Here is a 13710-nt window from a genome sequence, read left to right on the forward strand (position 1 = left end):
AGATTTACTCAAGAAGCTTATTTTTGTTAAACATCAAACTGCAGATGCCCATAAAATGGAGGTTTACCATTCCTAGTTCTTTTCCCACAAAGCTTTAATTAGTAAAAACAGTCTTTCAATAGATGCATTAAAACCTGGATTAGCTAGTGAAAATTCAACAAAGCATTTAATATGTTTTGGATACATTCACTCATTGTGAAAATGAGTGAAAATTTTCTGCCATTATTCACTGACACTTAATATTTGGCATTCCAGTCTTACATTTTACCTTCACAATATTTACTTACACAACAGTACTCATCAAACAGTTCTCTCTCATATACCATGAAGCTCATGATTCTAGGTTTTACAAAACTATACTGTTTTTGAATGCTACTCTAGGTGATGGTTTTATTTCAATGATCCACTCCATTGGCTGAAGAGGTTCCAAAAATGGTTCACACTCTTCACGAATGTATCCAATGCAGGTAGCACGAAAAGCTGTTGTGATACTGTTAAACTGATCCAAATGTCACTAGCTCCTCACTTTCCAACTTGTGTAACTGCTGTTTTACTACAGATGTCAAAAATATTTCCTTTTCAGTGTACAGAGTGCTGACTTGAAAGGAACTGAATTGTAAAGAAAGAGAGAAAATTTTCAAAGGAAGATCTTCAAGTTTATAGGACACTTATCAAGGGACAGGAAGTAGGATTGTGACACCTGAAAAACATCAATGATTCTTTGAGACAGTTGGCAGAAGAGAGAATTATGTAGTGCTCCTACAACATAAAAGTTTGTTATAGTGTTTCTGTTACGTGAGGTAAAACAGCCATAAATATTTTATAAAATGCATTTTATCCATCAGATGATTATTTGTCCCATTAATCATCTACTAGTTTCCAGGATGTAGAGTACAACAGATATGTTAAAAGCACTCCATATACCATTGAAGCTGAACAACAATGAAATTATCCAGTGAAATTGTACAAACATCTGACATCATTTGTCTTAGAATACTACTGTCATTTCTCATATTGATTTGACATAAGATATGACTGCCAGTATTCTAAGACAAATTATGTCAGATGTTTGTAAAATTCCTCTGGTTAATTTTGATATTGTTTAGCATCAGAGGAATATGGGATACTTTTAACTAATCTGTTGTACCCTACGTCCTGGGTGATTGTTTATAACCAAAACTCGTTGATGACTAATAGGAAAAATAAATAGCTAATTGTTAAAATGCATTTTTAACTGATCTGTTGCACCCTACATCCTGGGTGAGTGTTCAAAACCGAAACTGGTAGATGACTCCATAGTAGGTGTTTGTGTTGTCAGTTGAAATTGCTACAACATGTGTCTTAAGCTGTAACTTCTCCAAAAGCTGTAAGACATACGAAGTCAAATGCTCTACTCTTTTAACATCAATGTTCACCAACTCCAACACTTTAACTATAATGCTTTTATCTGGACTGTGAAACCTAACCACTAAAGGAACCACTTTGATGTGGCAGGAAGAATCTATCATTACTGAAATGAACTATGCTTCTTTCCATTCCTTCATTATTTGTTCCATAGCAAATAGTACCATCACATTCTTGGTAACTCATATTATTTGCATCTGTGAGCATGAGAACTCATTGAACTGTGATTTAATTACATCAGTGGTACAGTCTATGGACTTGAATTTCTGGTTGTGCATGACAGTGTGGTATGCAAATGTGGCTTCTTGTGCCAAAAGTTACTTATCCCTGTGTGAAACTACCAACAAATACGTATCAGTTGTTGATCTTGAAGGATTAGCCAGAATCACAGCTATGTTTGTTACCAAATGCTAATTTTACACCAAAAACTGTACACTCACCACTCTTACCATGTTCTTTAATGAACAGGAATTCTTGCAGGGTCTTATTGTTTAATTTGCACTTGCATTCTTCAGCAAAAACTATTAAGAGAAATTTTATCAAAGTCATTGTCACAAGCATTGGAAATGTTAAACTACAATAAAACACACCAGCCAGTGGCTGAAGGAACCACAAGCTGCTGGTTGCAGGGCTTCGCTATCGTGATATTTACCTGAAACTGATTCAAATAAGTCCTTGCAATCATCAAAACCCTCTAAGGAGAGGAAAGACAAGAAAAGGTCTTCCAAGAAGAAGGGCATTTCAGTGCCCCACATTCCACCAGATAGTGCCTCTTCCACTCCTGTGACCAAGGTGGAGATTCTGGTAGCCTCAGGCCCTAGTTCGCACCACATAATGGAGCCTTGAACGTATGTCTATTGATGCCATAACCCCTCAGCCAGTGGCAGCAGGTGACACTAGAGCATAACCTGCCTCATTGATCACTTCATGACTTCACAATACATCAACAACATTAATCTCCAGTGGAAGTGTAGTGGTTTTTTCCACCACCTGGCTGAGCTACAACATCTTTTAAACACTTCCTCTGCCTTTTACATTGGTCTAAAGGAGACTTGGTTTCCAGCAACAAGGAGCCAAGTCTTCGTGGATACCAGGGATATTATAAGAATCGCGCTACCTGTGTGACAGGATGTTGGGCAGAGTTTGTACTTATGTTTGGACACTCTATATAGTGGACTTGTGCCTCTTAATACACTTTTGGAGGTGGTGGCTATCTGGGTAAGGGCATTTCAGGATATTACCATCTGCAGCGGTTACCTCCCTCCCAATGGTGATATGTCTCAAATCATATTGTTTGCATTGGTTTCTCAGCTTACCCTCCCCCTCTCCTTCCCTCTCCTCCCACCTCCCCTAATCTTGGATGTTTCAACACTCATTGCCCATTATGGCATGGAATCACAGTAGTGACCTTGAAAACTTTTTGGCACAAATTGAACTTTGCTTCTGGGATACTGGTGGCGCATGGAACTTTCTCAATCATTGACCTTTCCATTTGCAGCACTTGTCTTGTCCCATCCATCCAATGGAGAGTCCACGATGACCTGTGTGCTAGTGACCTCTCTTCCGACACCTGTCCCTCCCTCAGTATTACTCCCTTGGATGCCTGCCCAGATGGTTTCTCAACATTGCTGAATGAGGTGCTTTCTCCTCTGGTGTCACTCTTAGCTCCCCAGCACATGCAGATATTGATGAGGTGGTCCAGAATACATCTACACTAATTCTTTTGGCAGCTGATTTAGAAACCCCCTGTTCCTTGGGCCACCCCTATGGAAGATAGTACCTTGATGGTCATCAGAAATTGCAGAGCCATTAGAGATGGCACCTCATTGCCTTTAAGTGGCTGCATGCCCAGGTCTGTCACCTAATAAAACAATGGAAGTGAGAATGCTGGGAACGGCAAGTTTCAACCATCGAACCACATTCCTCTGTGTTGCAGGTTTAGGTCAAGATCAGTTGTACTGGTATTACCTGGAATGGTGTGAGCCAGATGCTGCCACTGAACATTTTGCTCTGCTTTACACTCAAGCCTCAGCATCTGAGAATTATCAACCTGCCTTTGCAGGCATATAATAATTCATTCAGTGAGTGGGAATTTGTCTGCATCCTAGCCCACTGCACTGATACATGGCCGGACCACAACCACAACAAACACATACTGGAGGACTGTCAGTGGCATATCTTTGCCATCTTTAACCGTATCTGGAACAATGGAGAGTTCCTGTAGCAATGGTGAAAAAGCATCATTGTCCCAATGCTGAAACTGGGTAAGCAGCATCTATAGATGGACAGTTACTGCCCATTAAGTCTCACCAATGTTCTCTGTAAGTCACTTGAACGTATGGTGAGGCTGCAGTTGTGTTGGCTCCTTGAGTCGTGGGGTCTTCTGGCTCCATTTCAGGGTGGCTTTCACCAAGGCCATTACTCTATTGATAATCCGATTTACCTGGAGTCTGCCACATGAGCTACAAGAGGCTTGTGACACAGCATGGCGAAACCACATCCATGCTACCTTACATGAGTGGTTTCTGGGGTCCATTCCCAAATTTTATGCAGAACTTCTTGTTGCATCATACTTGCTGGGTTGGAATTGGTCTTTTCCATAGTAGCCCCATAACCAAGAGAATGGAGTCCTGCAGGGCTCTGTACTGACTGCCCTCTCTTTCTAGTGGCCATCAATGGTCTAGCAGCAGCTATGTGGTCCTCAGTATCACCCTCTTTGTATGCTTACAACTTTTGCTTCTACTATTGCTCCTCTACTGTGGGTGTTGCTTAACGCCAACTGCAAGGTGCCATACGAAAGGTGCAGGCATGTGCACTTACCCACGGCTTTCAGTTTTCAGCCGCCAAGACTTACATTGTGCACTTTTGTCGATGTCGTACCATTCACCCACAACCAGAACATTACGTTGATGACGAGCTACTCAATTTGGTGGAGACTTAACACGTTTTAGGAGTGGTCTTCGATTCTCATTTGATGTGAACTCGTCATCTTCACCAGTGTAAGCGAAAGCACTGGCTGCACCTTAATACACTTTGCTGCCTGAGTAACACCAGCTGGGGTGCAGATTGCACTACTCTTCTGCAGTTTTACAAATCACTGATACAATCCCATCTTGATTATGTGAGTCTGGGATAGAGTTCAGCATTTCCCTCAGCACTGTGGATATTGGATCTGATACATCACTGTCGGATTCGACTTGCAACAGGAGCCTTTCAAACTAGGCCTGTGAACAGCGGACTCATGGAGTCCGGAGTCCCTCCATTGCGGATCAGGCGCCAACAATGCCTTGTCAATTATGCTAGCTATGTTCACAGCTTGCTGAAGCATCTGAACTGCCATCTTCTCTTTCCAAACACGAAAATCCATCTCCCACAACAGCAGCCCAGACTGGGGATTGCAATTGCAGTCTTCAATCTCCCTAACTCACTAACCCTGGTGTTAGGTGACTGTGCCTAAGTGGCTGATTTAGTTTTACATTTTATTCATGAAGCAGGCTTTTACCACTCTCTTTAAGAGAGATATACTGAACCTGATTGGCCCATTGAAGGGTTGGCAGAACACTTTGTTGCCTCCTCTGCCCAGACTGAGCTGTGGCTGTCTGGATGTCGAGCCCAATCCTCACCCTTTGTGCTCTTCCTCTCCTCTTGCATGATCTGTTAGACTTGTTCATCTTTTGTCTCTGTGTGTTTCCCTTGCCCTGTCCATGTTCCTAGTCTTTATTAGGCAATTTCTGAGTAGAGTACCTCTGGTAAGTGGTGGTGGTGGTGGTGGTGGTGGGGGGCAAAGGGGGGGGGGGTGTATGTCCCCTCATTGTACTCTGCTTTCTGGGGCTCTGGGGCTTCTGGCTGCCTCCCTAGATGGGACAGCTTGCCTGACTTTCTTCCTGAGTCTCCCTTTATTCTTTTTGTCCTTTATCTGAGATTCATTGACCTCTGGTAAACTTCGGGTTTTCTTCCCCTGAGTTTTGTGAGGTAGGCTGTCTCTGATCTACAGTTATATATACCTTACTGTTTGAGGAAAAAGGGACTGATGATGTAGTAGTTTGGTCTGTTTAATCATCCAAACAGCCAACCTAAAATTAACTGCAGTACACATGCAAGTTATCTGAATCTGTGGGCACTTCCATTTAGGGCTACTTTCGCTATTTAATGACATATTCTTGGTGATAAGCATGTGACCCATGTCTGTATACTTTGATTATATTAAATCAAAGAGGAGGGGCTCATAATCAATCAGTTCACTAATAGAGCACATAGTGAATTCTCTGATATGTGATTGAATCTTGTGATAGGGCATGTATCCATTTTATAAGTTCATGTGCTCTTTGAAGATTCTAAATAGCAATGGAGTTAAAATTTTTTTCTTAATGGCTTCACAACAAGTGAAGTTTGTAAATTTTACATTTTAACAATGTATGTAACTACAGATGTGTATCCTTATTCTGATCCCTGTTTGCTGTGCAGGTGACTTTTGAGAATGAGAGATGACCTACTGAAAATAGTCGTGCTCTAAATAAATGGTACATTGTGACTACTTGAGATAATTTTGTAACAAATTTCCAAACAACAATAGTCCGCATAATTTATATTCACTGCACAGACAAACCCTACATGCAAATAAAGTATCTTGCACAACAAAACATTTTTTTAATATTATGTAACAGAATTCCAATTTCTCTTTGCCTTTAAATATGTCTGCTTGTGTCTGTATATGTATGGATGGATATGTGTGTGTGTGTGTGCGCGAGTATATACCTATCCTTTTTCACCCCTAAGGTAAGTCTTTCTGCTCCCGGGATTGGAATGACTCCTTACCCTCTCCCTTAAAACCCACATCCTTTCATCTTTCCTTCTCCTTCCCTCTTTCCTGACGAAGCAACCACCAGCTGCGAAAGCTTGTAATTTTGTGTGTGTGTTTGTGTGTTATTTTATTGTGCCTGTCTACTGGCGCTTTCCCGCTTGGTAAGTCTTGGAATCTTTGTTTTTAATATAAAATACCATTTCATGTTTATTTGCTCCTGTGAGAACCTATGTATTAACAGTCAAGCTCCAGTTCTCAGCTGATACTGTATATGCCCACATAGTGGCCAGTTAAGTTTTCATATTTCCTTGTACTATATTTATTAAATTTCATGGATAAATTCATTCACTTCATACTGCAGTAGCTGCTCACTAAACAGGCTGCTATGTAGCTCATTAACACATCAGCATCCATTGGTGTCATGTCAGGAAGGTAGCAAATTGCATATCTAGGATTGTGTCTGCTTTTATAGTTTACTTCTTCAGTTTGTCTTTTTAGGATGGTTAGGATGTGTGCATGCTGTATGCGGATGCAGGAGGAGCTAACTGCAGTTCGCAAACAGCTGAAAGCACTTTTAGCTATGGTCAGCCACCTTCAGACTGCTGCCTCTGAGTTTCTATTGTCCTGGAGCTCTGCTTCCCAGGCACCTTCTAGTGCATCCAATGTAGTGGATCTGTCCTCACGACAGGGTGAGGGGCAGGCAGTAATATGTTCGCATTGCTTGTGGCGCAGGGCCGGTGTGGAGACTGGCTGCCTGGCATCACCCATTCACACTGTGAGGAGACAGGTGGCCTCTCCTTCAGCAGGGTCTGAGCAGGCACACAGAGGGAGGGCTTTACTAATTATTGGGAGCTCCAGTGTTAGGTGTGTTATGGAGTCCCTTAGGCAGCCCTGAGGGCTGGAAAGAAAGCCAATGTGCACTCGGTATATCTGCTGGAGGGCCTCATCTGAGATGTTGAAGCGGCCTTGCCTGATGCTACCAAACATGCTGGATACAGTTGTGTGGAAGTTGTGGCTCACATCGGTATCAATGATGCATGTAGCTTGGGTTCTCAGGCCATCCTCATTGATACAGGTGGCTGGCAGAGATGGTGAAGACTGCCGGTATTGTGTGTGTATGCAAGCAGAGCTCACAATTTGTTCTCAGAGCTGATCTGGGTCCTTAGATTTGGAAACTTGTGGAGGGTCTCAACCAAAGGCTTTGTTGACTCTGTGAAGTCTCGGTTGCAGATTTCTAGACCTGCTTATATTACATGGGGATTTGTAAGACTCCCCTTGATAGGTCAGGGGTGCACTACACAAAGGAAGCAGCTACTTCGGTAGCAGAGTGCACACGAGAGTTTTTTTACGCTACATGGTAGTCAGAGGTGTTCTGATGAACAATTGCCAGTTGATACGCAGTGAGGGAAGTCAGCCAGCATTCAGAATAAAGACACTTTGACTGTCAAAATTTTATCAGTAAATTGTCGAAGTATTCCTAATAAAGTATCTGAATTTACTGGCCTCCAGGAAAGTTCACACACTCAGATTATTTTTGGGACCAAGACCTGCTGAAACCTGAGGTGGAAACTTCTGAAATATTTAGAGAGTCATGGAACATATATCGGAAAGACAGATTAGAGGCCATAAGAGGGTGAGTGTTCATTTCAGTTGACAAAAGTATTGCTTCTATTGAGGTCAAAGTTGAGTGTGACAGTGAAGTTATGTGGTCACGTATAACAGCTGTAGATGAAATCAAGTTAATTGTTGGATATTTTTACCAGCCATCTGATTCTGCTGTAACAGTCGTAGAGTCAATCAAAGAAAGACCATGGTCAGTAGTGCATAAATATCCAGATCATGCAATACTACTTTGAGGCAACTTTACCCTTCTGGGTGTAGACTGGGATGACTGTGGATACATTTCGGGGGTACAGACAGACAGTCGTGCAAAAAACAGGGTGTGCGCAAAGTCTGGGAACACTTTCAATTATTTATTGCACAAGAACCAAACATTGTACAGATATCATACATATGTCATTTTGAAAAGAAACCCTGAAAGTTTTTTTCAGGAATACCATGACAGCATAGTTTGGTAATCTGCTGATAGTCAGTGCGCTGGTCGCAAACATGGGGAGTTCAGGTGCGGAGCGAGCTTTCTGTGTGTTGGAGTTGGCAAAAACAAGTGTGCTACAGCTGTTCAACAGATATTTAGAACCAAGTATGGTAAGAAGCCACCAACAAGTTAGGCCATTTACCACTGGCATAACAAATTTATTACAATGGGTTGCTTGTGCCCAGCAACACATAGGAAGCTCACTCTGCACTTGAACTCTCCATGTTTGGGACTAGTGCTGACTATCGGCAAATTACCGAACTATGCTGTGGCAGTGTACAGGCAAAAAAACTTTCAGAGTTTCTCTTCAGAATGACATATGTATGATATCTGTACAATGTTTGGTTCTTGTGCAATAAATAACTGAAAGTGTTCCTGGACTTTATGTACACCCTGTAATTCTGAACATGTTTTCTGAAGATGGCCTTAAGTAGCTAGCTCGGCATCCCACATGCTACAAATAGGCTGGACCTCATCAACAATTTCATTATGGAAAAAGGGGTTAACATTCATGATGTCAATGCAGTTGTTAGCATCTCTCTTAGACAGTCAATTGACATCACTTAGTCCATTAAGATGCATGTAAAGGAATTATGGACAAAGTTTAAGCAGATTGTCAATTGTGGTCTGGAGAGCTGTGTGCCTAGTAAATGGATAAAGGATGAAAAAGATCCTTCATGATTTAATAACAAAATTCGGAACATGCTAAGGAAACAGAGGCTGTTGCTCTCTGGTTCAAAAGAGAATGCGCAAATGACAACAAGCAAAGGTTAGTAGAGGTTCTTGTATCTGTGAAAAGATCTATGCGCAAAGCATATGACAACCAGCACTATCGCACCTTAGTAAAAGATCTTGCAGAGAACCTGAGAAAATTCTGTCTCACGTAAAATTGCTAAGCGGGTTTAAGGCTTCCATGCAGTTCCTTGATGACCAGTTTGGTGTGGCAACTGAAGATAGCAAAATGAAAGCTGAAGTTTTAAATTTCATGTCCAGGAAATCATTCAAACAGGAGAATTGTGCAAACATACTATCATTTGACCATCGCTCAGACTCCCTTATGGATGACATAGTAAAACGCTTCTCTGGTATAGAGAAGTGAAAGATTTGCAAGCAAATAAACTTGAAAGCAAATAAATCACCAGGTCTGGATGGGATCCCAGTTCAGTTTTACAAAGAGTACTTATCTAGTCTGCATTTATCATGAATCTCTTTCCCAGCACAAAGTCCCAAGTGACAGGAAGAAAGTGGAGGTGACTCCAGTATATAAGATGGGTAAAAGCATGGACCCACAAAATTGCAGGCCAATATCCCTAACTTCGATTTGCTGCAGAATGCTTCAACATATTCTCAGTTCAGATGTAGTAAATTTTGTTGAGACTTATGTCCACGAATCAGCATGGTTGTAGGAAGCATTGTTCATGCAAAACTCAGCTTGCCCTTTTCTCACATGATATAGTGTAAACTATGGATGAAAGGCAACAGGTTGATTCCATAATGTTAGATTTCTGGAAAGCATTTCATACGATGTCCCATTACAGGCTGCTTAAGAAGATACGAGCATATGGAATAAATTCACAACTATGTGAGTGGCTCGAAGACTTCTTAAATAATAAACCCTGTATGATGTCCTTGATGACGAGTGTTCATCAGAGACTAGGGTATCAGAAGGAGTGCCCAGGGATGTGTGATAGGACCACTGTTGCTCTTCATATACGTGAATGATATGTCAGACAGGGTGGGCGGCAATCTTTGGTTGTTTGCTGGCGATGCTGTGGTGTACAGTAATATGCCGAAATTGGGTGACTGTAGGAAAAAACAAGATGGCTTAGACAAAATTTCTAGTTGGAGTGATGATGGCAGTTAGCTCTAATTGTGGAAAAAGGTAAGTTAATGCAAATGATTGGGAAGAACTAACGTATAATGTTCAGATACAGTATTACTAGCGTCCTGCTTGACACAGTCAAGTTGCTTAAATATTTGGGTGTAACACTGTGAAGCAATATAAAATGGAACAAGCATATGAGGACTGTAATAGGGAGGGTGAATGCTCAACTTTGGTTTACTGGGAGAATTTTAGGAAAGAGTGGTGTGCATGTAAAGGAGACAACATACAGGACTGTGGTGCGACCTACTCTTGAACACTGCTCAGGAGTATGATTGAAGGAAGAGTCTGAAGCACTTCACAGATGGGCTGCTGGATTTATTACCAGTAGGATGCTTCAGGAAGTCAAATAGGAAACCCTGGAAGGAAGGCAACATTCTTTTTGAGGAACATTACTGAGAACATTTAGAGAACTAGAATTTGGAGCTGACTGCCAAACAATTCTACTGCCGTCAACATACATTGCATGTAAGGATGATGAAGATAAGAGTTGAGAAATTAAGACTCATATGGAGACATGTAGATAGTCATTTTTCCTTCACTCTGTTTGTGAGTGGAACAGGAAAGGAAATGACTAGTAGGGGTACAGGGTACCCTCTGCCATGTACTGTACATTGGCGTGCAGAGTATGTATGTAGATGTAGTTTTATTGTCCTAATAGGAGATAACTTCTTGCATGCTGATCCTGGTCACTTCTGTTCCAAATCACTGAGCACCTGACTAAGTAAAATTACATGTTAAGAGCCAGTAACTATAATACATTTTTTCTGAAAGTCATGATGACACCCTGTGAGTCCCAAAGAAACAGGTGCCATCTCTTCTACCATCAACAAAACAGTTCTCATTTTTCAGTGCTGTATCTCCTTTGCCAGTCTTAGTGCAGAGGTACTGGGGTCTTATTGTAGACAAGGGAGGTTCTTTTCCCCATATGGCCTATGGATTTAGGTTGCTTGGATTCTCTAAAGCACTAAAAGCTAATGCCAGGATGGTCGTGCATTATGTCAATGGGGTGTTAAGCCCTAATCTTTCCTTCTTCCTCTTTTGCCAACCTGTAGGTTGTTTGGCTACAGAAGATTAGTGACAGTTAATGCTGACTTTGCTCAGCTGCTTTGCATGTCTTCCATGACAAGTCTCATAACATGATTTTATTTACATTCTTGAGACAATGTCTCAGTATTGCTGAATTTCTAGCTAACTAATTTTAGTTATTACGAATCAGATACTTCTGCATTGTAACAGTGATGTTTCCACTGTTGAGAGTTATCTGTCACCAAATGAAGTATAACATTTTGTCTCCACTCTGTTATAAGAGCACAAACATTTACTGTCCATGAGTAGTGCTTTTACCAATTAAGCCATCTGCTGTGGTATAACTGTGATTTTTTTTAGTACCTGTGCTCACTCTTTTAGTTTAGCTCACCTTCATACTTTGCTGGCCTAGCACACCTACTATAAAAACATGCCAAACAGTAACTAAATCACTGCCTGTGAGTCGAGGTATTACAAATTATGCCATTCACTAAGCAGAGTGTGTGCCTTACATTAAGCTGCTTGACAGGTTAAAACTGTGTGGTAAATTCAGACTGGAAGATGATGCTGTCAGAAAGTAGGCACACTCTCACTGTTTTTCCCTCTCTAACATCTTACAGCAACACATGCTAGATCAACACTTCATTGCGGAAGAAAGTGTTCGTTGCTCAGAACGGTGTAATAAGGCTAACAACAGCTGCACAGTACATTCACTGTCCTATGTAGTTTGTTGTTAATAATTGACTGCAGTGTGAAAACATTCATACAGACAATACCAGATGAAGGAATGACTTACGCTAACCTTCACTAAACCTTAATGTGGCAATGAAAGGATTGAGGTATTCAGCCACAAAAATCATTGACTACTTTCTCAGGGAAGGATCTTAATGTAAAAGACTATCCTGTAAATGGTCAACATGTTGCCATATTTTTCTCTATGAAAGTGTATCTCGTTGTAAACTAACTGACACATTCCACATTATAATGATAAATTCATGTTATTGTCCATAAAACATACAAATAAGTGACTAAGTAAATAATTGCAATGAAATGAAATATATTTTCATGAATTTAATTCTTTATGTGCTATATAGATTTTTAATTTTAAAACCTTTTATTTTTAATTTTTAGATACAATTCCTCACTGGACATCAAGGAACTGCCAGCTGCGAACGCTTTATGTGAACTTTCAGGATCTTGACTGGAAGGTACGTAAGACATTTACAGGTTGAAGTACTGAATTGCCAACAGATGATGATGTGAACTTACACCAATCAAACTTGTTGCAGGATTGGATAATTGCCCCAAATGGTTACCATGCCTGGTATTGCAGTGGTGAATGTAATTTTCCTCTGAATGCACACATGAATGCCACAAACCATGCAATTGTGCAGACCTTGGTTCACCTGATGTACCCAACACATGTTCCAAAGCCGTGCTGTGCCCCTGTGAAGCTCGGTCCAGTGCACGTGCTGTATTATCTTGACAAATTAGTCACACTCAACAAATACAAGAACATGGTTGTGAAGAGCTGTGGCTGTCACTAACTGTGTGTGTACTCTATTCATGATCACTGTGTTGCACTTTCTTTCATTGTAAATATACCATCGTTCATGAATGTGTACTTGTGAACCTCATGGTGAAATATGTTGTGCAGTGTTTTATAAGCTACTTTTGATAAGTAATTATATAACCAATATTTTTTTAACTTCACAGACAATAATAAGTGATAATTAGCAATTTTTATCAGCCATAACTCTATGTAAATATCTGGAACATATTTAGAAAATATACATTACTGTTTTAGGAACTTTTACCATGGTTTACCTTTTTTGTTTTTACACGCTGAGGAGGCAAAACATCATGACCCCCTGCTTAATAGCATGTTAGTCCACCTTTGGAATGTAATACAGCACTGATCCTGTCCCGCAAAGATTTAACAAATCCTTGATGGATTTACAGAGGTAGGTGGCACCAGACATCTATGCACAGATCATGCATTTCCCATAAATTACAGACGGTGGTTTGTGGGGTAAGGAACTGGTGCCCAATAGCGTCCCACAAGTTCCACTGGGTTCAGGTCAGGAAATTCTGTAGCCAACACACCAATGTGAGTTCATTGTCATGCTTCTCAAACCACTGTAGCACAATTATGGCCTCGCGATGGGCTGTTATCGTGCTGGAAGATGTCATCAGTGTTGAAGAAGATGTGAAGCATGAAGGTTCTCAACAATAATGTTCATGTATTCTGCAGCTTTCATGGTGCCTTTGAATACCATCACAGGTTCAATGGAAGCCCAGTTGAACATCTCCCATAGTGTAATACTGCCTCCACTAGTCTGCATCAGTGATGCTATGCATGTTTCAAGCAACCTTTCATCTGTATTACCATGTATCCAGTGATAACCACCTACCTGGTGAATACATTTTCATTGATCCATGATCCAGTCTCGGTGATCCCATGCTGACTACAGTCTTAATTGACAGTATTGATTTAAC

The 13710-nt window shown here is 40.9% G+C and overlaps 1 protein-coding gene across 1 annotated transcript in view; it reads left to right on the forward strand.

Moving 5' to 3' along the window:
• LOC126267165 (protein 60A-like) overlaps positions 1-13027 on the forward strand; it is a 156422-nt gene extending 143395 nt beyond the window's left edge. The window contains exons 5-6 of the mRNA XM_049972123.1: positions 12343-12419; positions 12501-13027. Of these exons, the coding sequence (XP_049828080.1) occupies positions 12343-12419; positions 12501-12758 (335 nt within the window). The 3' untranslated portion in view covers positions 12759-13027. The remainder of the gene's footprint in view (positions 1-12342; positions 12420-12500) is intronic.
• Positions 13028-13710: the final 683 nt, after the last annotated feature.

Source organism: Schistocerca gregaria, chromosome 4, assembly GCF_023897955.1.
Source record: "Schistocerca gregaria isolate iqSchGreg1 chromosome 4, iqSchGreg1.2, whole genome shotgun sequence".
In the NCBI taxonomy this organism is placed as follows: Eukaryota; Metazoa; Arthropoda; class Insecta; order Orthoptera; family Acrididae; genus Schistocerca; species Schistocerca gregaria.